Raw genomic sequence first — 26836 nt, 5'->3', positions numbered from 1 at the left:
GGTGATAAATAATGTATAAAAGTGATTGAAAGAGCACCCAATAAAATATACAAATATAAAGCATAACATGACAATTGAATGGCTAAATAAAAGATTGAAAGCTGATAATTATATACATATATACACAGATGAAATTAGTTTTATGATGAAAAAACAAATCCTTGATTTTTAGCTTTCCTTTTATAGAGCTATCACCATTATGTTTCCTTCCCATACACTTCAAATGATTTGTGTTTAATGTTCAAGCGTTCATATTTTTGGTGTTGCCCTTTAGCTCAGAGCTTGTATTTCAAATAAAATCCCTGTCAATGACACACTTTCCCTATCTGAGATCAGGGAAACTTCATTGATCTCAGCTGAGAAACCTATATGGAAATAAGAAATTGTACAAAAAAGAAGTGATGTGACTCTTTATTGTGATCCTCAATCTTTGACACAGTGTAACTGCATTACAGAACATTAAAGAGAGAGTTAATACTTAGTAAGCATGTTGCTAGTGGCAACATTTAAAAGAGCATGATTGGTGTACTGCTAAGAAACACAGTGGGTACCATAAAATTACCCAGTTTCCAGTGAATGTACAAAAACCAAGACAAAAGTGCTGTTAAAAAAATGTTTATACCTATCAAAACCACTTAAGGCAAAGGAAAGATGCTACAATTAAAATGCAGGAATAAAAAAGCTGTGTACTAAACATACAGTTCTGGTCAGAACTTTAAATGATATGAGGGATTCATCATTTCCGACTTTTGAGATAATTCTGACCCGATATTTGACCAATTTGGTTTTCTGGTGGACACCCACACTGCAGGCATAGTTCAGTTGTTCTTTAAAAGGCTAAGATTGACCCTTAGGAAGATATTCCCCCAAGCTCTATCCACCAAGAACCAGTTTTGACCTGCGATTGGATTATTACCCTGTTAAAATAACCAACTCTACCCAGGGTTTAACCATCTGACCTTGAACTCACAATAAGTCCTAAAGCTTTATGGTCACAGAGATAAAGACTAAGCTATTATGCAGCTATTTGCTTTTTTGAAATGGTTTCAAATGTAACTTGACTGGTTTTGGAATGGTTGGAGCTTTGGCAGTGGTTGCAATCTACTAGTTGTGTTGTTTTGCCTGCTCCCATAACAAGCGGTTACCTCAAAATGCATAAAAGAATGGCAACAAATTTTACAACGAGCGTCCCTCTTCACACAACCAGGATTAAAATTCGGATCACGCTCATTACAAAGACAAACCCCTTCAGTAACTAAACCCTACGGTATTAAATGTTTGATGACCAATATGTAAATTAGTAGGAATTTCAACCAATTTCGATAAAATGTGTATGTTTTGACCGGAGCTGTATGGTGAATAGAGCTCTAATCATTGACATCAATACAAAAATTATTTTGAAGTGCTTAAATATAAATTTGATTTATAACTTTTTCAATTCCTTTATAGGTCCATGCTCTTAAAATCAACTCTGTGGGAGTTAAAGCAGCACGATATCGGTGAGCAAACCGTGGCTAATGAATAGCTTCTAAAACTGAGGAAACATGCTCTTTTTTTATGTACAAGTGAAAAGGCATTTTGAACCAGCTGTGCAGTCAAGCTTGGTTACTGTGAGTTTAAAAATAAATGAAACTGCAGTAATTTAAAGGCATTGCAATGGAAGCCTGGATTAAAATCTCATCAATATGCTGTGACATATGCTGTGAAAAACCTGGACCTGATCACAGATTTAATCTGAGCTTCTGAGTTAGGATCGCTGTTCAGTCTTGTAACCAGGTCTGCAGCAGTCTACATGAGATACTGACCTACAGGAGCACTGATGTTAAAGACATTATCTCAGTATTTTTATTTTTTAGGCGTAAGAAATGTATTGACAAAGATTTATTGATGTTTGAGTAGTTTGTTCACATTTACCTGACAATGCTAAAAAAAAACATTATTTAACAGTATTTAACATTGTTTTCCATAAACAAAAGATTTTAGGATCCTTCAACATATTTTCTCCATTGAAATGTTAATCAAGGCACAAGGGCAGCAGTATAAAGAAGTTACTACACATGTTACTATTGTCTAGTAGAGTCTAGGTGGATTATATTACACAATCTGACTTAAAGTTACAGTACAGTGATGCAGATTGTAGAAAAGCCTAACAGCATAGAGGTGTGATATGCAAATTGCATTGAACTATATGTATGCAAACATTATATTGGGTTTAGGTAGTAAAACTGTACTTGCTTATTTTATTGGAAATAAAAACAAACATTTACTCCCACTTTTCATAAACTGGGAGTTTTGCCAGCACCAAATACTGCAACTGTTACAGGAATAAAAAGGCTGTAACAAAATAAGTAGAGCTGAATGAGGCGTTTGTTTTCGGAAGAACATTTGCTGGTGACCTATTCCAGGATAAAAAATAAAACAGGCCAATGTCTACTTAGAGGAAGTGACGCGGTCGATCCATCATGCAGCAGCGCCTTTCTTCAGACTCTAATCTGGTATCCATTAATATCAGTTGGTTTTTGCTCCAGAACCTTCTTTTCTCCAGAGGGGCTGAAACAAAAAGAAAAGAATAAATAAAAAAAAATTAAAAAGCTAACATATTTTTTTTATATTTAATAGAGAGCTGGGACTAATTCTCTTGTTGGAGTCTAGGAGAAATTAATTTTCATTGAGTGGAAATGTGCAATTACTGGTTAAAATACCAGGTTTTTAATTAAATAACGAATTATAATAAGATAAATCTTTTCAGGATGTTTTAGACTTAATGTCACCAACAACCTGAGCAAATAGATTAATGCATCAAATGAAATCTTATGGGGGAAAAAACAAAAAACAAAAATTGAAATATTGTGGTTGCATAAGTGCGGACCCTTAAACTAATACTTTGAATCTTTCTACAGGCATCTTTCAATTTCATTATAGCATTCAGCCTTTTGGGTTAAAGCCCAACATTGCAGTTTTTCACTGGGCAATAGTTGCAGATTATTTTTTGCAAAAAAGGAGCAAATCTATCAGATCACAAGAAAATCTCCACTTCTATCTATATCACTCTACTGGCTTAAACACTATCAAAACATTAATCTTCTTCTGATTAAACATTTCTTTTTTTCATTAGGAGAAATATTTTTGATCCTTAAGCATGATGCTGCCACTGCCATGCTTCACTTTGAAGGTTCCCTTTGAATTATAGTCGAAAGTATCGCAAAATTAACATGTCTTTTGTTTTTTACCTTTGTTAGAAAAAAACATCCATTTAAATATCCTCAAAAGACCGATCATATGAAGAATATGGGAAATTTTCCCACGGCTTCTTTAATCTAAACATTTGGCTTCTTTTCATCTTATTAATTTTTAAAGGATGCGCAGTTATTAAAAATGTTGTCCTACATTTTCTCAAGTGATTTATTCTGCTGCTACATGCCCCTAGTTACCCAAATGCGTTAAATTATTTTTTTTATCTTCTACAGACCTTTTTAGAGAGAAATCAAGGAAAAGCCTACAATAACTGGTGTGTGTTAATCTGAATGTAGAAGTAATTCTGCATAAGGGTCAAATCCTTAGTTGAAAGGGGGCATGAACACTTATGTAACCACATTTTATTTTACTTTTTCCCATCAAAAAAATTTTTTTTTCATTTGAGTTGTACAATTTTGAAGTTTTCAATTTTTATCCGAGCGTACAGGTTTCTACCGTTCAGTCAGTGATAGTCATGCCTGTAGTTTTTCTATGGAACTTATCATTAGGAGAATCCTATCAATCCTACCGTCTCTCAACTCGACTGATCCTTCGAATGGGGCTGCCTGGTCCTTTGAGAGGAGAGCCCATGCTGTTTCTCCTGTCCTTAGTAGGAGAGGGAGGTGCTGGCTTCCCAATCTGCAAAAATAAACGAATAATTTCTTTTAAATTACATTTGGAACATTACAGTCCACATTCCGTCTGTTCTCCGTTCCTCTGTTCTGCTTGTAGCACTAATCTGTTCATGCTTTCAAAGAGATTGTGCCAAGCACTCAGCAGAAAGCCCTCTTAGTGATAGATGGAGCCATCTTTAAACATAGAAGTCATCGCATTACTTTTATTATCCTCAATAACCTTCATCACTGCTGCTCTCATTATATTGGCATGAGAGATGATGAGAGAGAAACATTTCAGAGAAATTGCCTCTCAACCAGCAGCTCAACTCAGGGCCTCACAGGAGTCTCAAGGAGACAAAAGACAAACATTTTCATTTTAAATCAGTATATGACAGGAAGCTTCATCTATTTTAGTGATCAGTTGAAGAGTTTTTTTTGTAAAATTTGATTATTTTGGCATTTTTGGTGATTATACTTGATAAAAATCCAACAAATCTGTAAAAATATATATAGATATATATATCTATATATATATTTTTTTATCAATAAAAAACATATTTTTTTTCTTCTTCACTAGTTTTCATGTAAAAGAAAAAAAAAATATTATTAATGGGCAGAATAGCAGTATGACCGTTCAGGAGCTAAATATGAAACATTTTACTAAACAAAAAATTTAACTTTTTGATTTTGAAAATGTTTGAGCTCCAGGACACCGCACACATCAATAAAAAGTAAAAACTATCAATAAAATAAATACAAAAGCAAGATATTAAAAGCAGAACTGTACCTTCAGCCTCATGTCACGAGTGTGTCTCTCCAGCTCCTTCCGTAACTCCTCCTTGCTCAGCTTGTCCACGTCCAGTATGGAGTGTTTCCACTCAATCTGCTCCACACTATGAGGGTCATGGGACACGTATTGTCCAATCTTAATCTTGCGCAGGGTGTGCCAGTAACCCCTGTAGGCGCCTTCAAATTCCTGAACCAAGTCCAAGAGTGTTCGAAACTCCAGAGGCTTGAACATGAGGTCCTCCCTTCGGCTTATGCCCAGCGCGCCGAAGCGCCCGCCGCTGTGGATCCCCAGCACAATGTGGTAGAAGTGGTTCCCTGAGAACTGAGATTTAAAGCTAAGTGGGAAGCGTTCCACACCGGGCATGTTGTTAGTGAGATGACTTCATCACTAGACGTCAAGGAAATGAACATCAGGATTTTCATCCTGGATTGTGGAGGCAACGAATTTTTCAAAACGATCACACTGACTTTTGTTAAAGATGTGTATAAAACCTTAAAATACAGACTATTCTTTCATTGCATCAACCCTTTCAACTGCATTGGATACTGAGATCACACCAGATCAACCGTTTCTGAATCAACACAGAATATCTTGATATGGAAAAATTACTGTATATATATATATATATATATATATATATATATATATATATATATATAAAACACATTCTTTTTTTATTTACAAGAAGAAATTTTAGTTTAAAATGCTAAGATATTCTAAGTAGTTCAAGTAGTTCAGTCTAACAAGGTTCTCAGGACCTTTGAAAGAGAAACAAGCCAACAGAATCACAGATCCACCACCATGCATATATTCTATTTATAACCTTTGTTTCGTGGCATAACCAGATAGGAGTTTACTGCTAAAATCTTTAAACTTAATCTAGTCTGACTCAGTTTGGGTATTTCTACACATTTACATTTGTGATGCAAAAACAAAAGACTGCAATCTCTGACATGCCATCCAAACAAGTATTTAACTAATAGAAAATAGGTCTCTATGTCAGATATAGTTTAAACAGTAAAAATGAATGATCGTAGACACACCCGTCAACTTTACAACACAATTAATCCGACTGCATTTAATTAGAAACGACAGAAACACCTGGAGGGATTGTGTGTAAAATAAAGTGGACTTTAACATTTGGTATTCTAAAGTGTGGGTCATTATGCTGCTGCAATAAAAGATACATTTTTACACATCTTTACCAGATTTGCCAATGAGTAAGTGGAAAATATATATTTTTTTCCTTTAGAAAAAAGAATCTTAAGCCAAATTTACCACTGCAATCAAATAGACAGTTAATACAATCTCATGCAACCTGCCCTTTAGCCTTAAAGATACATGGCCAGGATCACCGCCTCTAAGCATTTGATTGGCAGAGCCTCTCTTGTCATCTCCTTAGCGATGTCCATCAACCTGCGAGAACAAATAAAAGAAAGAAAAGAGATTTTTTTTTTTATTTCATATACATGCTTGCATAAAACACTAACCCTAATTCTAGTCTAAATGGTGTCTTTGGGCTGCTCTTGTTTTCAGTAGGTTGAAATAATTTCCATCATGCAGGGAAATGGAGCCTAAATCTAATAAAGCAGGATCAGGAAGTGTGTTTCAGGCATCTGCTGACTGACATTAGCAGCTACTTTAAAAAAATCCCTGGAGTAAACAAGAGACATAGCTAAAGCACGAGCATCCCTGATAGATTCAGCACCATCCCTTTAAACAACCTTTTTGGGTTTTAATTCCAAAGTAAGAATAACTCACGCAGTGAGAGGACGGCTTTTCTTTATTTCAAAAAACTGTGTCCCTGTGTGATTGTACCTGTAAGATACAGTTAAGGCTAAAGAGTTACACAGACATGAAACACAGCATGAAAGGGGAGGAGGGCACAGCTCTTTAGAGTGCTTTGTTATATTCATAGGCTGCTGATTAATTATGAATGAATTTCTGCACAAAGTGGAAATCATGGTTTTGGTTAATACTGAATGCAGAGTCTACACTGGATGGCCTATATTACACAATACTCCATGATTCATTTGACACCCTCCACAATTAAACCAATTTAATATTAAATTGAGTTTTAAATAAAAGCAATCAACTATTGTAAATGCATGAAAGGATACTGTAATTCCCTGATGTACTTTTGTATGGCTTCCAGGCGCAGTGGGATGGTAGCTGTAGGTTGGAATGTAGGCACGCTTGGTACTGGAATCTGAGGGGACAAACAACTGCTATTACACAACAATCGCAATATTCACTGTAACGTAAGGCAAAGTTCAGCTGAATTTAAAAAATATGAAAAACTTATGCAATAAATTTCCAAAGGTTTTAAAGAAATATTAGGAATTAGTAAAGTTGAAAAAATAAAATAAGAAAAACAAACTTTTCTACATTACATAAAAGAGACAAAGACGCACGTTTAATTCAAATAAATAGCAGAAACACGATACTCTGATGTCTGGATAAAGAAGCGTCTGATCATGAGAGCTCTAAATGGTTCACATCAAACATTATATCATATTAAACCGTTCAGCACCACGTAGAACGAGAACAGGATATTAAAATCGTTCATATTAGACGCAGCGCTTCGATTTAAGGATTTCGTATCATTTTCTTTATGTTCATCATGCTCTACCATCTACCAGCTTTACTTTGTGCAGTCTGATTGATTTTTACAGAGACAGCTTAAAGATTGGATGACAGTAATCTAACCCACTGATGGTAAATGCTTGCAGTAGTAGTTCATTCTTTTTTTAAAGAAACACTTTAGAATGACAACATTTTTAATGTAGTAGGAGGCAAATTTAATAATATATCTTATGTGCTTTTGGTTTTTACACCCATTTAGTAAGTTTAGTTGAGTGCTGATCCCTTAATCTTCCTTTTCTGCTTTAACTTGAAAGAGATTTTGATGCATGCCCTCGATTACAGTATCACACAATTATGCTTTATTAACCTTAATAGACTGTAATAGACTAAAATCTAAACTTGTGTGTCATCAGCATATGATAGAAGATGCAATAACACTAAGAAATCAGAGTTTTTTCCCTTACATTTATAGTTTCCAAATCACAAAAAACTGTTATTGATTTAGCAAATAATCTTGAAACATTCTAACAGCGAATCTAACAACCCCTGTTCATTTCCCATCCTATGCATTATGATCAGCTGTGTAAAACGTAGAACTGACATCCAGTAATTCCAAGACAGACACCTTGCATGTATAAGCCATTAAACCTTTATTATTACTGTTTTCTAGCTGCAACTTATAAAAAGTTAATTGTACCATAAAAGAAATTTTTTCATTAAGTAAAAATTTGAATTTGCTAAAAATATTTGGTTTGCTATAGGACTACTATTTCTGTCATTTTCAAAATAAAGTTGAAATCTCTACAGTTTTTAAGATTTACAATTTTTCTATTTAAAGCTACAGTGTGTAATAATTACAGGGATATACAGTCAGAAATGTAATATATTATACATAACTATGTTATTTATCATCATCTACGAGCTCAGCCTCTTAACCTTAATATTTGCGTTGCCTTAGAATTCGTTATTTATAATTACATAGGAGCGGGTCTCGCAGCCATGGAGGCAGACATCTTTGCGCTACGGCAGCGCAGAGCCAACAAACTAGCCATTGCGAGATCGCCAAAACGTCACAACGATGTAGAAAAAATAACGGGTATATTTATTATCTTAAGCCTACATGAAATCTATACCCTACACAGACTAATGAAATACTATCTGTAAAATTATCTATGTAAACAAACCTCATCACTTGAGAAGGTAGGTGATGCGGACGTCGTGGAAGACATTTTGTCCCGTAACGCTCGCCGTACTGTTGGGGGGGAGAAGCGGTGGGGGGAGATGTTCATGTTGCTGCAGTCTGCAGTCTGACCGCTAGATGTCGCTAAAAGTTACACACTGTAGCTTTAAACTATGAGCTCCTTTTCTTTTTCATATACAAAAAAGGAGTATTTGGATTTTCCATCTACTCCTATTTCAGAAATTTGGCTTATGTCACAACTTCTATGATGATGGAATGACCTACCAAGTGCTACAAGAACAGCAAAATGCCTTTCTATCTTTAGGAAACTCTTAAAGACCAACCTCTTCAAAGAGCATTTTTTTCCTAACTCTTACCCATACCTCTGTACCCCTCTACTACTCTTTCTGCCATTCCCTCTCTCTCTCTCTTTCTTTGCTGTCCCCACCGATTTAGACTAGGGATTTTCCTCTAGAGAACGTATTACCATATTGATGATAACTGTAAAATTGTGTCTACTTTCTAAGTCGCTTTGGATAAAAGCATCTGCTAAATGCATAAAAATAAATATCATAATTAACCCGTTTTACTGTACATCTTGGATTAATAGAGCTCGGCCTGTTTTTCAGTGTAGTCCTGTTTCTCTGACTGTGACTGGCTGGATGTGCTCTCTTCATCCTCTGACATGGGAGCTGGTTTGCTTGGCTATTTTTTTTTCCTGGACGGGGAGCTGGTTGACAGTTGCATTTTTTTTTTTTTTTATCTCTGCTTCTCTCTGTATCTCTGCTTCTGTCTCCTTGAACCCCAGTCAGCCTCGGCAGATGGCCACTCACATCGAGTCTGGTTCTGCTGGAGGTTTCTTCCTGTTAAAAAGGAGTTTTCCTCTTAACTGTCGCTACAAGCATGCTTAGTGTGAGGGATTGTCAATGAGTCGATCAACTGGTTTTCTTTATAAGGAAAACTGAATCAGTTTAACTGTATCATCTGGTTGAATTTTAAAGTGACTTGAGGTGACATGTGTTGTGAATAGGCGCTATATAAATAAACTGAATTGAATAAAAACAATTTAAATGTCCTGTAAGTTAAATTTACCTTGGGCAGGTCCATGACACCCCTTATGTCCTTGGCCAGAGCTTCACCACCTGGGTGCATTCTGGCCACATGACGCCACATCCTCTCCCAAGTCTCCTCATCCATTGGAAGGCCTCCTCTGTTTACATAGAAGGGCACCCCTCCATCCCTCAACTCTTCCTCCCCTTCATCCTCCTCATCCCTCTCCTCTGCTGAGCCCACTGTGACTCTCAGCATCCCTTTTTCAGTGGTCAGCCACACAGTCCAGAAGCAGAAACAGTCCTGCCTTTGGTTCTTTAAGTGGTTAATCAGCTTGCAGTTTAAAGCAGGTTCCAGCAGCAGATGGTCATCTCATGACCTCCAGGAGATTGTGGAATCAATGTCTGAAAAAGAAAAAGCTGTTAGTGAATCTGTTATTAAAGCAGAGTTAAAATGTATTAGGTTATTCAAGCTAAAAGCAGAAATTAAAAGTAGAAAAAATAATATTTCTTGCAGCAAGTAGCCTATTTGATACCTATTTAAACAGTAATGTCTTTCTAATGAACTGCTTATTAATAAACAAAATAAAGGCGGCTTATTAGTCAGAAAAAAATATATATGGTCCAATTATTATATATGCTCATAAAAAAAAAAGGAAGTATTCACATTGTCCCCATAGCAACGCCGAGGCAGAAGCTGTCGGGGTGTTGACTTTGCAGGAGATAAAGTATTAGAAAATCCTAATTCCCTGCACCGCTGGAGGTCATTCAAGCCTCAAATACGAAACGAAAAATGTCCCTCTGAGATCCCATTTTAGGCTTCCTTCATTCATTTAGATCAGGCTCATCTTTTAAAATAATTTCCTTCCAATCCAGCCGGTTCATTGTTCCTGCAGATGCTCCTCTTCTCTGCACAGGTTTCTGAGTCAAACGAGCTGCCCAGACACTCCCCGACCTCGGACTACTGCGCATGCGCGTGTTTTAGAGAATGATCTCAGTGATGACAGGAGCTGCATTCAGGTGCTCCTCGTAAAAAGCCCTTTCTAGACAAATGAAGTAGTAGAGTGTAAATGAAGTTAAAAATAATAGATCTTTTGTTAGTAATCGGTTTTCGAATGAGTTATTGGAAATATGTAAGATAAATATGAACATTTGTTCTTTAATCAGTTAATGTGTATATATATATACATGTATACATACATATATATATATATATATATATATATATATATATATAATAAAAAACAACAAATATTCACATATGAAATTTAGACAAAGTTTTAAGGACAAAAACCCTTTAGTTAGACACAACAAAAAAATAAAAATTAACATAAAATTTATTTAAAAAAAGAACAATAATCTCTTTTGTAAATCACATTACAAAAAATTGCGCCTTTTGTATTTCTGTTGCGTCTTTTATATTTGTGATGTGGCCTTTGTATTTGTGTTGCGGCTTTTGTATTTGTGTTACGGTTTTTGTATTAGTGTTGCAGCTTTTGTATTTGTGTTGCAGGTTTTGTATTTGCGTTGCGGCTTTTGTATTTATGTTGCAACATTTGTATTTGTGTTGCAGCTTTTGTATTTGTGTTGCAGCATTTGTATTTGTGTTGCAGCTTTTGTATTAGTGTTGACACCTCTGGGCCTATTGAGTTGCAGCTTTTGTATTTGTGTTGCAGCTTTTGTATTAGTGTTGCAGCATTTGTATTTGTGTTGCAGCTTTTGTATTAGTGTTGACACCTCTGGGCCTATTGCGTTGCAGCTTTTGTATTTATGTTGCAGCTTTTTGATTTATTTTGCAAGATTTGTATTTACGTTGCAGCTTTTGCATTAGTGTTGACACCTCTGGGCCTATTGCGTTGCAGCTTTTGTATTTATGTTGCAGCTTTTGTATTAGTGTTGACACCTCTGGGCCTATTGCGTTGCAGCTTTTGTATTTATGTTGCAGCTTTTTGATTTATTTTGCAGGATTTGTATTTACGTTGCAGCTTTTGGATTAGTGTTGACACCTCTGGGCCACCATATAAATTAATTATACGGTGTTAATACCTTTTCTATAATAATTAACCAAGGAGGATTAACCCCCTATAGCCCACTCTACCTCAAGGCATTATAAGGCTGGTAAAGCAAATTAATCATTGATAATTGGAGGTCCATCTGTTTACTTAATCATGACTCTAACATACTTGCAAAGCCAACAATAATTGAAAGGACCCTCTACCCTCTCTTCATTTACTGAGGAATTTCAACCAGACTTAGACACATCATAAGACTAGTCTGACTAGTCTAATCAGAAGACTACTCAGAACTGATGTGATCATAGCTATTATATATATATATATATATATATATATATATATATATATATGTGTGTGTGTGTGTGTGGTTTCATTCAGTCGTGGAGGTTTAGGGCAGTTTTTTTAGTTGAATATATTCAAACATTGTGCAAGGAAGGTTCTGCAATATTAAACTAAAATATAGAACTGTCACAGATTTCCATTAAAAAGAAGTTGCTCCAAACCTTTGTACACAGCACCTACTTACGTGGATTTTTAAGATGCGTCTCTGCTCCGGGGGACTTCTCCATCAAATGATTTCAGTACCTCATCAGAAGCATCTAGATTTCACATTTATTCCTGTTCTCAACCCAACTTCTTGTTACATAAGCTATATTCTTTGAAAGCAATATAGCAGGTTTTTCAATTGCTAATAAGGAAAAGACTTTAGTGCTTTGTGAAACGCATGTTACCTATCTTTTAATATGGTAGGGAAAATAAGCTTTTGTTTCTGCCTATTCTTTTTAGGTAAAAACAAACTCTGTTGCTCAAATAAATAAATACATTCTCAGTCAAATTGCCCATGACACTACATTTTTTTCTGAGAGGTTCTGATCAGACGCTTCAGACCACTAATCTTAAAAAAATTTGTAGTTTCCCATCTTGACCTGCAATAAAACATATCCTTATATCCCTGTTAATTCACAAGTTTCCTATCTTGGAGCTATTATGAAAAGATGAATAGAAGATTTAAGTTTTGACCCTTGATAAACAAACCCCTCTGTTTGAGGTTGGTTTTTCTTTCTTAACATAGATGTGAACATTCTGGTCCTCAAAACAATGTCCTTTGTCCACAAGGTGTAGATGTAGTTATGAGTCTTGGATGTCGCTCTTCTGTGTTGGACAATGTGCCCTATTTAAATGTTACATCTCTGGCAGTAAAATACACAGTTGTGTATTTTAACTTTCTGCTAAATTAAATTTGGGTACTTTAGCAACAATAATGAACACGAAAATCAAAATTCACATAAATAACCTATTAGAATACCTCAGTGTATGTGTAATAAATCAATGAACTTCACTCTTTAATCTAATTAAATAAACTTGACAGTTTTATTTGAGAAGTCAGGAATATTTGAAGGTTTTTTTAGAATTAATTTTTGCCACTTATTTAGTATCAATGTTTTTGCTCCAGTTAAAATACATTTTACAACAGTTCAGTGCATGATTTAATCCTAAATCGAATTGGGAAAAAAAAAAAAAGATGATCACAGAACATAGTGAACCTGATAAGCTAAAATAATAATACATCCACTCGTTTAAGCATCAAGACCTCTGAATTTTATTAAGCATAAAGAGAAACTACAGTCAATAGGAATCTTCAGTCTATGTACACATGACAGAAATATTAAAACCTTGGAGCACCGTAGTCGTCAGGCATCCTTTCAATATTATACCTGCAAATGAAAGGAAATATATTAGCAAAAGCAAGGTTGTTAATTTAGTTTTAATGCTAAAATCTCCAAAGTTTTCAGATTCTGAGACAACATTGCAAAATTACCTGTGATTTGAGATGTACATGATGGGAACCCCGGGTATCTTCCTGACTCGTCTCTTAAGATCTCTGTCCACAGTGGCCAGGATGTAACACTTGTGCTGCACACAAAGTTTATGTTGTCAGTCTATTTCCACAAGTCACAGGCTACATTATAAAACACAAACATCACCACAGTATGATGCAGTTAACTGATTTATCATAATATCACCAAAAACGACTTAAGTATTTTTTCTTTTCTAGTCCAATGTGACTTGGTTTTGGAGGGTGGGTATTATAAGCTTATTCTCTCTGTCAATACACCCTTTTCAGACTAATTTTGTTTTTGTTACAAAGATATATAAAATCATTTATTGTATACCTGTATGTCTGAAAATAAAATATGAACCAATCAATATCAATCAACGTCTTTGTGAAATTTAACAGAATTTTATTTAAAATATTACTACATCATGCAGCAATTGGTCAGGAATAGTAAAACATATATTACTTAATTTCGCTAATAGCTGTTTTGCAAACATTTTAAACTTTATTTTTTCTTGGAAGACAACAGATAGGCAAATCTCTACAGAAAGCTTGAAATACCTAGCCTCGTGAGACCATCCTGATCTTGCGAGCTTTCAAGGTTTCACTCGCAGATCAGTCTGGCTACATTCCGTTAAAGAAAATTTGGAGCCGTTTACCAAACGAACGTCCAATCAGCGTTGGCTTTGAAGCGGGTTGAGATGTGACGCAACGAGAAGCGCATCTATCACCAACATAGGCCAATCAGCTAACCAGTATTTTCGCCCCTTCCCAAAATTACTTCAACGGAAGGTTTCAGATGGATATGCGGAGCAAATCCATCTGGCGGAGTCAGGTTATGAAATACCCTCCCAAGGAATCATTTTATTAGCACAGCGCTTGCAGTTTTGATCAGAGATACTAAAGTGAATTTAACTTTATTAATAATAGATTCCAACCTCATCCGTACCATTGTCCTGGTGAAACTTCCTCACTATTATAAACCAAAAAGTCCCATATTATTAACCAGTGTAGCTACTAGATCAGCTACCGGTAGTCAGATCTGCTCAGGCCCAGTGACGTTACACTATATGATGGGCTGAACATTGCTATGATGACGTCAAATATCGTGGTTACCCAGACAACGTCAAAACCATAATGCAGCATCCGTGTGCCGACTCAGGTGCAGGTGTAGTGTTAGCGTGTCTAATAAACAATTGTTTTACCTGATTGATAACAAAACTGAAATAAAATGTTTTTGGTGAACTAAGTAATTGCAAGTCAATGTATAAAGGGGAAGCTCTATTAAAGGAATAGTACACCCAAAACATGATTAGCCTTCATTTTCTACTCACCCCCATGCTGAACAACACTCTGGAGTACTTTTTTGATATCTCAAATGCATCTGGAGATCTGGGAGGCTTCTTGCTGTCTGCTGACATTCAAATAATGGAGGTCTATGGTGCCCGAGACAGAAAGGTCCATAAAAGTCCACAAAAAACGTGTCAATATTCCTCCATACTGCTCGTCCAATGTATTCCAAGTGTCCTGAGTGGGTAGCGTCCAGAATTTACTCGAAACGAAGTCATTTAGAATGTTTTTAGAGCATAAACAGTAGTGTATAGGATTTCCTGAAAGCGCGCGCCTGCGCGTTCATGACGCTACGGAAGCCGGCAGACCAAACCAGATGAAAGTGCGCATTCAGCGTCTGCTCTGCCAATAATGCAAGCGTAGAAGAAGAAATGTGCTGTTTACCTGTGCAAAGAAAGAAACAACGAAAGAAAAATGTCTGAGGACTTCAGTGTTGAGGAAGAGCATGAGTTCTTTGCCGAGCTGAATGCGCACTTTCATCTGGTTTGGTCTGCCGCGGTTTCCGTAGCGTCGTGAACGCGCTTTCAGGAAATCCTATACACTACTGTTTATGCTCTAAAAACATTCTAAATGACTTCGTTTCGAGTAAATTCTGGATGCTACCCACTCAGGACACTTGGAATACATTGGACGAGCAGTATGGAGGAATATTGACACGTTTTTTGTGGACTTTTATGGACCTTTCTGCCTCGGGCGCCATAGACCTCCATTATTTGAATGTCAGCAGACAGCAAGAAGCCTCCCAGATCTCCAGATGCATTTGAGATATCAAAAAAGTACTCCAGAGTGTTGTTCAGCATGGGGGTGAGTAGAAAATGAAGGCTAATCATGTTTTGGGTGTACTATTCCTTTAAGCTATACTTCTTTTAACTTCATATCAACGTCAACGATTTATTTTCTGCAAGTAGAATAAAATTTTTTTTCCTTGTCTAAAATCCCCATGCAAGTCATTTTAAAATGTCTAATTCGCCTTCCTCTGCCATCACATCTTAATAAAAACGAATAAGACGTACTGAGAGTTTTTGTGTCTCCTTGTTAAATGGCAGAGCTCAGTCTGTCTTAGAATGGAGTACTTGCCGTCAAGACTGAGAATAATTGTTTTACATATTTGCTACCTTAGGTTGCCAAAGAAACATAAAATAAAAGCAAACCAGGTTATAATAAGTTGAACTTCCAGAAGACAATTGATTCTTAAGAAACATGAATACAGTATGTCTGAGGTGGTGTCATCAGCAGGGGGAGGGCCCAGAGCAGATCTGGTACCAAAATTACAGATTACAGCAAACACATCTTTCTGAATTGTTCAAAAGCTCTGTGAGCAGGAAGGCCACCCTGATCTCAGAGGATTCATCTTTGTCCCTACATCATTTATTCAAGCTGCTCCAATCAGGCAGAAGGTGTGACGTTCCACTGGACAGAAAAACCATCTACGGCACAAGAAATTATTCATACTATTTGCAACATCCATGTTAAACTCTTTAATGTTTTTACTGAGGTTGTGCACATTTTCTTTCTTTTATGTGCTTCCTTTTCCCATTTATTAACACATTCCTATGCAGGAATGCTGTTGATTGAGCCTTGTCAAAGGAGAATTTCTATCATCATTTGGGACACAGCATCAGTGTACCAGCATATTTCTTTCATATGCAGGAATGCAGACGTGCACACCGTACAAGTACGGTTTTAAAGTCCTGATTAAATAATGTTCTTGATGGTTGCTGATCAGAAATTGTTGGGGGGGATGATGAATCTTACTTACCGGTAAATGATCAACATTTTGACTTGTTTTACATAAATGTGTCAATTTAGCTTACTTGCATTCAGATCAACAGTTATCTAGGCTAAAGTTTGACATTATTTTAATTTGATACCAGGTCCTGATAAATGTAGGTTAACATTTAACAAATGTTATTCTAGTTAGAACTTTGGTTTACTCATATTACTCAATGCTGTAATAAAAACTAACCCCAGCTTTTCACTGGATGTGTTCTACTGTGTATTTATTTTACCTGGGTCACCCTTTGGACTAAGCAGTCATCAGCATAGGTTCCCTTATGTGTGCATGGCAACCGTTCAAAGCGTGGATCCTTGGCTATCCTAACAGCCCAAAAATAAGAACACAGGAAAACATTGTTTAGGTGGAAAAGTAGAACTATATTTGTGTTAAATTTCAGCAAAACCAAGAGATTGTTAAATACGATACCTGAGAGCAACTCTGTATTTCATCCCAAGCTTTTCGATCTCAGCCATCACACAGTCTGTGATGTAGGGTATACCTTGAGCAGATCACATAGCAGGGGAGAAAGTGATTTAACTGTTTCTGCCATTTTTAAATAACATTCTCCAATAGAGCATGTATTAAGTCCAAATTTAGTTTTACTGCTTCATACATTTGGCATACAAGCAGTCCATCATAGACTGAACGATGTCCAGCTTTGCCTTAATGGAAAAGTTGATGAAATTGGTATCAACGAGAACGTGATACGGTGGGCCAAGCTGAGTGTTGTACTGGAAGAACAGACATGATGGATACTTTGTGCTGCAATGAGAATTAAAAAAAAAAAAAGTCAAAAAGATGCCCCTCCTCGGCCCCAACAAGTTAAGAAGTACTTTATTCAGCTGAGCGGTTAACATACACTTCCCGCTCCTTAAGCTCTGAAGGATCTTTTTTCTTCTTTTCTTTTGTTTTAGCACGATCTTTTTCTTTTCTACCAAAAGAGCAAAGAGGTCAAGTTTAACTGATTTTGTTTTTAAATGCAGAATTATTCAGATAAACAAGCTAGTCAAAGAATTCAACAGAAAATGTATCAAAGCAATAAGAGATATAAATTGCTGATTTGAACACTTACATTCTTTGATCCCGAAGATTAATCATTCTTTTCATTGCAGCAAACTTTTTCGTCTTCTGTTTCCCCTGAAATAGACACAGTGTCAAACAACATAACAAAATAAATCATACTAAATGCTTCATAGTAACGGTTTCCAAACTACTAAAAGTAAAATATACAAGTAACAGATATGTTTTACCAGCAACTTGGAAATGCTGGTTTCTTTGTATCCATTTATAAATGTATTCTACAAATATGGTTTGGAAATGACAATTTATGCTATTTAGTTTGACTTTTGAGGAGGTTCTCACACTTCACCTGTTTTACTCACGAGCCCAGCTTTAGGATTAACTGGTTTATTGAACACTTGAATGCAAAAATTATGGAGAGAATGGCAGCCTAGTGGTTAGGGCACAGAGCTTGGTATCCTGAGGTTCTGAGTTCAAACCCCACTCCCAGACTGCCACTCTGGGTCTCTGAGGAAGCCCTTTAACCCCCAATTGCTACCCGGGGGCCCCATGATGGCAGCCCACTGCTCCAAAAAGAGACGTGTTAAATGCATAGGTAAATTTCTCCAATGTGAGATCAATAAAGTTTAATAATTATTATTAATTTAAAGATAATGGGAAAAAAATGAACACAAATAATTTTTGCCTTTTTCCCATTTCTGCTTATGTACTTTAGCCAAAGGTAACAGAGTTTGGTTTAGCTATCTGTGTTCAGAGGATTTTGAGTCAGTGTTTTTATTTTTCCCGTCTCGCTCTGCTACCGTGTCCCGCCTCTCGTGTGACATCGTCGGATGTGTCGCTTTTTACTGCGTACAAAGTAGCTACGTGGTTGGAGGAGAGACACACAGCAGCACTCTGTGATTATTAACCGGCAGCTACTTTGATGTTTTTCAGTAAAAGTTAGGAGACGGGTTGGTTTAAATAATTAGAGATCTTGCCACTAAAAAAATCAGTTTGTTTGACATACAGAGCTGTTCCAGCTAAAAGGGCAATAAATGTAAGTTTATAAAAGTTAGTATTATAATGCAAAAAGCTTGAGAAAACATAGTTTAGTAAAAAAAAAAAAAAAACCTTAGCTTCCCAGAGAACCATGACTCACAGTTACAGGTTAAAATTAACATGTTTTCTTATTGTACAAATCGAATCAGACTGCAGAGCTTCGACATATCTTGAAATTTTGTTTCTGGCATCATTATATTATTAAAGAGGTTCATAAATCCTTTTTAAACAGAGCACAGAGAGAAGTAGGGAGAGCTCCAGATTTAAAGGGGAAACAAGATTTACTGGGTTATGCAACATGCAATAAAATATATAATAATAAATATAGTTTACTAGAAAGTTTACAAGAAAAGAATATTCTATGCTATATTTAAAATGCAGCATATCCATATTTTTCTGGATGGATGGAATCGAAATTGTACTTCTAGGGATGCATGATATATGGACTTTGGCATTGGAATCGGCCGTTATTCATTATTTCTTTATACATTAATGTTTTTGGGCCCTATATTTGTAATGGCATGGGAGCTGCCTTGGAGCTCGTCTGTCTGGCTGTGTGTTTCCTGGACGGGGCCGCCTTTTACAGCTGCTTTTTGTATCTCTGCTTCTGTCTCCTTGAACCCCAGTCGGCCTCGGCAGATGGCTTAGTGTGAGGGATTGTATTTGAGTCAATGAGTCAATGCAATCAACTGGTTTTCCTGAGATAGAAAACTTTGTATCAATTTGACTGTATGATCTGGTTGAACTGTAAAGTGCCTTGAGATGACATGTGTTGTGAATTTGGCGCTATGTAAATAAACTGAACTGAATTGAAATTGAATTGAAATTAATGCACTAGAAGACATCTCTCTAACTATCTATAAATATAAATATCAGTGTATTATAGTTCTCTAGTGTTCTTAACAATAGGAAAGCATTCAATAAGTATAATTATTACAAAAATCTAATCAAAGCGTTCGGGTTGAGTAACTGTAGGTCCATCAGCCCACACCCTCAGAGTGTCCCCACTAATTTTCATCACAAAGTTACACCCTTGACCAGACTACAGGCTATTTGGATCATATGCCTTTTATCTGTTCAAAAAAAATTAAGACTTTAGGATCTTATTTTAATGAAAGCTGTCGTTAGCTTTCTAAAAATAGTTTTAAATCACTGCGCAACAGTCCATTTATAATGCATTTGCCTTCTAAAAGGAATGTGGGGTTTTAATTCGATGTAACCAAATAGTTTTATATTAAGTGAAAACTTTTAGTACATGTTTAATGAATATATAAAAAGTATAAATTACATTTTCGATTATATTCCGATTGTTTGGGATTTTCTTTTTTTTAAAGTAAGACCATTATGCGGACTTGTATCAATGCTAAGCTAACAGCACTAGCGTTCGCTTATCTCCAGAACAGGTCTCCATTTTACCTTAACGCGTGAAAAAAAAAATACTTCATAAAATTAAGTTCACTTGAATGTCAGAGTGAAAATTCCTAATATGTGTGAATTATGTAATAAAAAAAGTCGTGAATATTTACCATGTTTCAGAATTTCAGCACTAGCTCTCTGTAAGTAGCTGCCACACTCCTCGTGCGTCGATTATGACACGTCATGAAAAAGCGACTACTTTCTACGTTTGTTCCGGTTGCTATGCTAACGACTGACAAACGAAGGTAGATGCGGTGCTTGTTAAACCTGTACCATTTACACATTTGTTTAGGGAAACGCAACGCCACTTCAATGTTGCAATTATTTTTCTCTGAATATATTTAAATGTGCAAGTTTATAACATCTTATTAACTGACGCTTAGCTTTATTTTTTTTTAAAGGACGCTGGGCTAACTTGGCTAACAGTTACCGTTGTGTTTTCTTACTGAATGCTGTTGTACCAGCCACCCCCCATAGAGAGAATTGATGATGCTGCAGTTGAGTTCATTGTTTATCGCCCCTATTAGCTTTTTCTTTCACGGTCTACAGATTAAATTGCATAATTCTTTGTTTATTCTGTGATTAGTAGAGCGTGTCCTTATAAAATAAGCTAGTCTTTAGTAGCACCTTAGTTTGACTATGCTAGTTTCGAATATGAATACAAAAAGATTTGAGTTGAGCTAATTCTTTTGTTGTTTCACTTTATATGTAAGATATTTATCAGGACGTTTTTATCATTATATTTTCCATTCATCTTCAACCCGTATGTTTAACAAATATATATTCTGTTTGTATATATTTTCCTCATTCGTTGTTAGGAGTCTGGACTTGCCCAGCAGTTCTCTTGAGAGCACGGAGGGATCTTAGTGAAAGGCTGAAGGATGGTCTGATGGACCGCCGCTTTTTCCTGACCCTCGTTTTTTGCTCAGTGTCGTGGGTCTTGTTCTGGGAAGTAAGGTGGAAGAAAAGAAAAGAGAATCAGATTGAGGAATGGCTTCAAGAACATAGCCTTTCTCAGCACAGGCACTTATTTGAAGGTATTGTTTTTTTTGCTTCGTTTCGTTTTTTGGGTATATGTGTTTACAGACTTGAAAAGGTGCTGAAAATGCAATTTATTTTTTGGGCAATCTTTGGTGGTAATCGGAATATAGTTTGGTAATACTTTGAAGGTCATTGATAATTAATTTGACTATGTGACCAAATGTCTAACAGTTTATTTTAAATAACTTAGTCTTAAGATAACATTGTATTTTCACAAAGCTTGTTCTTTTAGGTTAGAAATTACCTATTCGAAAGTAAACATTTCGGTGTAATTTATGTCATTGAAAACTGTATAAACCAGTAGCTATTACCATAAACCATTCTGCAAAATCCTTTTGATTTATTTTTTTCTTTTGGTTTCGTTATAGATCATATTTTATCCAACTGAGAATATACCTATTTTAAAAATGCATTCTGCCTGCAATCTTATTTTTAAATAAATCTTTAAACCTAAATCCTGATATTTAGCTTTATATTGTTTAATGTACTGCTTACATATTTGATACATTTCTTTTTAATATAGATGAGTACTGTTCAATATTTAGAAAACAAGTGGCAATCACTGCTGGCAATCAATTACTTGCAATTAATATGAAAATTATTTACTTAACATTTTTAATATATTTTTGATTTGTTTTTTATTGTCTGTGCTTTACCAAAACCTAAAGATTTATTTCGCAGTAAAAGGCTGAAGTATTCAAGCCCCTAAAGAGAACAATTATTACATATTTAAGAACTGTGAACTTTACAGCTTCTAAATGGAAGCTTTTTGAAGTTTCCTCATTACATGCTTACATTGAAAAAGAAACCCTGCCCAGATTAAACTAGCTGTTTAATAGCTATTAGGGCTGCAACTAACGATTGTTTTGCAAATTGATTCATCTGTCGATTATTTTATTTTTTATTTTTCGAGTAATAATCGGATAGCAAAAGATTCCTTGAAAAAGATTTTTTGCTAAATTAAACCAGGTGAAACTAAAACTTTTCCACTTGAGTTCTGGATAGACATTTTTTTTAAATCTTACATGCAAAATATTTACATTTTTTTTTTTTTTTTTTTTTTACAGTTTTTATATAATTACTGCTTTTAAGATGAAACGTCTCCCTCTGCTCATGAAACACCACAGTCTGAATGCTGAATGCATACTCTGTAGTTTGTTAAAAAAAAAAAACTGATATATTAAAGTACATTTTGTAGTGGCAGATCCCAGTTTGAATGGGTATAATTATCTGGAAACAACAAAAATTTATTTTTTTCCCCCCGTATGTATGTTGAATAACTGCAGCATTTCTAAGCATAAAACTGAACGTTGTTTAGATCTGTATAATCTAAGGCACCCCCCTTTTTTTTTTTTTTTTTTTTTTTATCTGTCTCATTATCCAACTTTAAAAATGTATACTCATAATCATCTGCAGAGATCTGAAAACAATATTTTAATCTGGGACATTTTTATGTGGATTTTGTGTGTCACACAGATGTGCAGACACTGGAAGAATTGAGTCTGAGCGCACTGAGTCGTCTAGAGGAGGTGGGGAGAGAGCAGCAACGCTGGAGGGAAATTGCAGAAGCTCACATCAAGCTGCTTCGAGACTTTGCCTTCCAGGAGTGGCTTAGCTCCCAGAATCTAGAGCACTATCACCACACGTAAGCAAAGAAAGGTCTTTACTTCAGCCTTAATAGCAGTGTGACTTGAGTTTGTGAACATTATCTCAAATTAGGGATTAGTTCCTTTGAGTACTGTAAACTTTTCAATTAAAAGGCAGTACTTCTCAATAACTTATGTATAGTTTTGGTGCTTAAATGAAACTGAATCATTCAGTTGGACTTTTGAGAGTTTCTTTGTATAGAGCTGTCTAAATTACTACTAATTGAAAGTCATCCTCTTTTGGTAAACTGTTTAACTGTCATTGTGGTTCATAAGCAAAGGTTATCATGTTTTTTTTTTTTTTTAAGACACTATCTGGCTTTAGTAATGGACAGCCATATTACAAAAGAAGCTTTTCATTTGATTAAATTATACCTTTATGACCTTTTCATTTTGATTTGATTGTAAAACTGTTGTGCAGTGGGTGAACATACTGGTTTTTTATAGGTGTTTTTTGTAAACTCATTTCATAGTTTTTGATTCTTGCAATCCTCAGAACAACTTTAATACTAAATAAAATAACCATAAGCCGTTAATATTGCATCACGTTTTACCCCATGCCATGAGGGCAGTAAAATCAAACAGCTAAATAAAGTTTATAATACAGTGTTGTATTGTGTGTATTCTTAGTTATACAACACTGTTAAAAAAAGGAACATTTAAGGTAGTTTTGAAATTGTACAGAATGCGGAAGGAAGTACAAATGCTTCTTTTTTTCTTCCTTTAATATTTTTTATAAGCACAAATACAGCAGCTACTCAGTCAGAATGTCAGCCTCATGTTTAGGACTTAAAGCAGGAAACTAGTCTTTAGCTATAAAAGTCACACATTTGTTTGCAGGGTAGTTTTATTCTATATCTTCTTTGTCTTAAAAACAGATTTAGAAAGCTTTTTATGACACTTGTTCTGCAAAAATAGAATTCAGGTTGCCTGAGGGGAGATTTACACATAAAGTAGTTTTGTGTAGGGGAGTAGTGGTGTGGGTAATAAGACGGCAACAGCTGCCATGGTTGACTTGTTTTCTGAAGGTTAAAGTAAAAACAAACATCCTTAGTTATCTACCTAAATGCTTTCGTTTTTGTCTTGTATTTCTCTCCTCAGACTGAAAACCTTGGGTTGTATGAATCTGGATGACCTGTCTCGCTTTGACAGTCAGCTGCAGCTCTCTTTATCTGCCTGGGGTTACTACTACGAAGACTACATAAAGCTGTCCACAGGCATCAAGATTCTGCAGACCTCCAGGGGGAGTCGAGACCAGGACTACGAGATCCGGCTGGTGCGCAGCCTTGCTGAGAGGCGCCTGAATGAGAAGTGGTCAACTGGTGAGGCCGATTATTTTCTGTTTCCTTGAGCTGTAGTTGCTATGCTGCAACAACCAGAGTGTAATTATAGTCTGGTTGCTTTGTATTTGAATATTTCTGTAATTAGAAATGTCACTCATTGTTTGAGCGTGACTTAGTGAAACTAGACATGTATGCATGGCCAAGGACAACTTTTTGCTTTTACTATTGAATTTTCCTGCCGATTTTTTAATTTTTTTATTTTTCATGATTAAAATCTTAACACTCCCCCCACCCACCCATCTACTCACACAAGGCCACTCTCGAACACACACACCTATCCACATTACATTTAGACGTGCGAAATAGAACAATTCAGTGTTGTCACTTTCTTGCTTTTCAAGCCGAACTATACATCTGGTACAGCAGCATTCCTATCTTTAGGTGTGGTTTTCAGCATACCATAGCTCAGTGTCAGTCATATGGAAAAGCATTACAATAAAATATTTGATAAAACAATGAGCTGAATGCTATGAAAGGGAAATAGTCATTTATTATTGCATGCTCTTGTGTTTCTCAGCGGGTGCTCTCCTTTTTGGCTGTACTGTGGCGCTGTGCTTTTTGATAAGGGACCTCATGTTTTACGTGATTGGTAAGTTCAGGATCAGCTATTGGTTTGTAAAATATTGGCTGCCCCACATGCTAAAAAAAACTCCTAGATGATCGTAAATATAATCCTGTGTTTCTTTTTTTCTTTTGGCAGGTGGAATTACTGTTTCCATCATAGCGTTTTTCTTTACCATCAAGTTCCTCTGTGAGCTTGCAGCTAGGATCGTTAGCTTCCTCCAGAATGATGATCCTGGGAGAAGGGGTGACCGCAGCATCTACGACTATGTCCGTGGCAACTACCTGGACCCACGTTCTTGCAAGGTATCCTGGGACTGGAAGGAGCCACAGGAAGTCGGGCAGACAATGACCTTTAGAGTCCAGGTAAGAACAGATATGGTTAATGTACTCATAATAACAGTTTGTTTGACATGAATAGTGTCAGTGAACATTAATCTTGAAATTTGGTTGTGTAAGGTAGTCTGTATGATAGTTGCTAGGGAAACCGCTGTCCCAGGCCTAACTCTCTGACATTTGTTTAAGACTGAATGATTTGGCTCCATCTATCTTTATTTTAACTAAGACTGCAATAACGATTGCTTTGCAAATCGATTAATCTGTCGATTTTCCGATTAATTGATTAATAATCGGATAGGAAACGGTTCCCTAAAAGAAGATTTTTTTTTTTATGAAATTAAATCAGGTGAAACTAAAAAAAATTGAGGAGGTCTGGATGGAGCATATTGACGAAATTTCTTTTTTTTATTTAAATGCAAAATGTTTATAAATATATTTTTAGATTTTTCATATAATTACTGCTTTAAGTGTGTTGCTCTGTCAGCTTAACGCATGTTTTACAGTTGCTATACTCCAGCTAATGATTAACCTATTACTAAATTAGTTGATTATTATTTCAATAATCAATTGTTTCAGCCCTAATTTAAACTCTTGAGTTTTTTTTCCCACTTTCGCGGTAAAGGAATTTCACACTGAGAGGAGCTCAATTTGGCCTCTCTAGCTGAAACAGACAAATCGTTAATGATACAGCCATGATACGCATGTCAAACCTTTCAGATTTAGATTTGTTACAAGTTTAGAAAAAAACATGCTTTCATTTTCCTGTCACTCTGAATTGTTTTAGCTTTCTGTCAGCCTGATGCATAACATCCCCTAAAACACACAGAATTTGTTCAAAAAATACAAAGCAATATCATAATTTTTTTTAAGAAACAAAATCTGCTATAAATAGGACAGTAGTTGTTCGTCTCTGAAAACTATGTAAATATAAAGTTGTTGTTGTTCTTTCAGCTTTTCTACAAGAACGGTCAGCCTTTCCCTGCACACCGGCCTGTGGGTTTGAGGGTGAACATCACTCACATTGAACTGGCTCTGGACATCCCCGTCACCCAGGAAGTTCTGCAGGAGGCAGAGTCCAATATTGTCAAAGTGGCCTTTACGGTGCGCAAAGCAGGACGTTATGAGGTTGCTGTAAAGCTGGGTGGCCTCAATGTGGCTTACAGTCCTTATTACAAGATCTTCCAACCAGGTGCGACCCTAATGGTTTCATTTACCGGATCTTTAAATGAAAAAATAAAAAATAACTGCATACATTTTTCATCTAATTTCTTCTCACAGGTACAGTTGTTCCCTCTAAAACCAAGATAGCCTACCATTTCTCCACACTGGTGTTGACAAATGGCCAGCAACACACTTTGCAAATTGAACCCAGGGACGAGTATGGAAATCCCACCAGTAACTCCACATCTCTCACGGATGAAGAAAACTACAGTGTCCATGTTCACTCTGTAAGAAAAAAAGAAATACCTACAGTACCGTGCAAAAGCAATCATACTTCTTTGAATGTAGCAGATCTTATAACTTTACAGCCACAAAAAAGTGACTAATTAGAGAAATGTGCATAGCTGGTCAAATTCCTGACCTAACTGAGTTTAGGTCTGAACTTTGGGCCATTTTAAAACATGATTATGCTTTTATGCCAATCATCAAATTGTAGCTTTTTCGGCTCTGTTAAAAGGTGAATCTCTAATAAGTCTTCTGCAGCTTCTATCAGGTTTTCTTGTAGCCTTACCATATATTTAGAACCTTCTATCTTTCAATCAGTGTTGATTTTTGCAGTTTTTAAAGTTTTATCTTTTGTATGAAAAAGCTTTTAGTAACAATTAATTCACGTTATGTGTTATGTGTTATCTTGTTTCCTCAATTGATGAAATGCATATACTATCTATCTATCTAGATACATATGTATATGTAGATTTGTTTTTTGATTTCATTTTTGTATTTTTTTACTCGGAGTTACAAATTCATACAGCTCAAGAAAAGCGTGTTTGAATCGG

General features: G+C 35.8%; 3 protein-coding genes across 4 annotated transcripts in view; 1 reads left to right on the top strand and 2 right to left on the bottom strand.

Annotated features, from left to right (window-relative positions):
- Nucleotides 1–1400: 1400 nt before the first annotated feature.
- Nucleotides 1401–10416, bottom strand: vash1 (vasohibin 1). The gene is made up of 8 exons (XM_038291537.1): nt 10124–10416; nt 9500–9861; nt 6762–6850; nt 6403–6459; nt 5983–6057; nt 4639–5020; nt 3764–3873; nt 1401–2550 (listed from the first exon to the last, which is right to left on the bottom strand). Exons 2-8 carry the CDS (start codon nt 9713–9715, stop codon nt 2481–2483), a joined length of 999 nt encoding a protein of 332 aa, XP_038147465.1. The 5' UTR covers nt 9716–9861; nt 10124–10416; the 3' UTR covers nt 1401–2480.
- A 2628-nt stretch (nt 10417–13044) lies between these two features.
- Nucleotides 13045–20159, bottom strand: fcf1 (FCF1 rRNA-processing protein). The gene is made up of 8 exons (XM_038291440.1): nt 20020–20159; nt 17508–17572; nt 17295–17366; nt 17049–17197; nt 16862–16934; nt 16668–16755; nt 13291–13385; nt 13045–13186 (listed from the first exon to the last, which is right to left on the bottom strand). The coding sequence occupies exons 1-8, from the start codon at nt 20020–20022 to the stop codon at nt 13138–13140; spliced, it is 594 nt and encodes a 197-aa protein (XP_038147368.1). The 5' UTR covers nt 20023–20159; the 3' UTR covers nt 13045–13137.
- Nucleotides 20078–26836, top strand: part of arel1 (apoptosis resistant E3 ubiquitin protein ligase 1) — a 21714-nt gene continuing 14955 nt past the window's right edge. Inside the window, exons 1-8 of one of the 2 annotated variants that reach the window (XM_038291437.1) lie at nt 20078–20154; nt 20728–20946; nt 22427–22595; nt 23698–23918; nt 24457–24528; nt 24640–24866; nt 25791–26028; nt 26118–26287. In XM_038291437.1, the coding sequence (XP_038147365.1) occupies nt 20799–20946; nt 22427–22595; nt 23698–23918; nt 24457–24528; nt 24640–24866; nt 25791–26028; nt 26118–26287 (1245 nt within the window). In that variant the 5' untranslated portion in view covers nt 20078–20154; nt 20728–20798. Of the gene's footprint in view, nt 20155–20312; nt 20618–20727; nt 20947–22426; nt 22596–23697; nt 23919–24456; nt 24529–24639; nt 24867–25790; nt 26029–26117; nt 26288–26836 lie in introns of those variants that run through there. The other variant, XM_038291438.1, reaches the window with a different exon arrangement.

This window comes from Cyprinodon tularosa, unplaced genomic scaffold (genome assembly GCF_016077235.1).
Source record: "Cyprinodon tularosa strain WSP-4 unplaced genomic scaffold, ASM1607723v1 ctg3, whole genome shotgun sequence".
Classification (NCBI taxonomy): Eukaryota; Metazoa; Chordata; class Actinopteri; order Cyprinodontiformes; family Cyprinodontidae; genus Cyprinodon; species Cyprinodon tularosa.
This window is presented reverse-complemented; position numbering and strand designations above follow the sequence as displayed.

Bases quoted from the DNA above. Each gene is read 5' to 3' on its own strand.
- vash1 (XM_038291537.1), bottom strand. From the start codon at position 9,715: ATGCTGAGAGTCACAGTGGGCTCAGCAGAGGAGAGGGATGAGGAGGAT. The intron at 6,058-6,402 runs GTGAGTTATTCT...TTGTTCTCGCAG, and splicing joins AAAAGCCGTCCTCTCACTGC to GTTGATGGACATCGCTAAGG. The intron at 3,874-4,638 runs GTACAGTTCTGC...TTATTTTTGCAG, and splicing joins CTCGTGACATGAGGCTGAAG to ATTGGGAAGCCAGCACCTCC.
- fcf1 (XM_038291440.1), bottom strand. The intron at 17,367-17,507 runs GTAAGTGTTCAA...CTCTTTTGGTAG, and splicing joins AATCTTCGGGATCAAAGAAT to AAAAGAAAAAGATCGTGCTA. The intron at 13,386-16,667 runs GTAAAATAAATA...CTTTGTGTGCAG, and splicing joins TAGTCCAAAGGGTGACCCAG to CACAAGTGTTACATCCTGGC.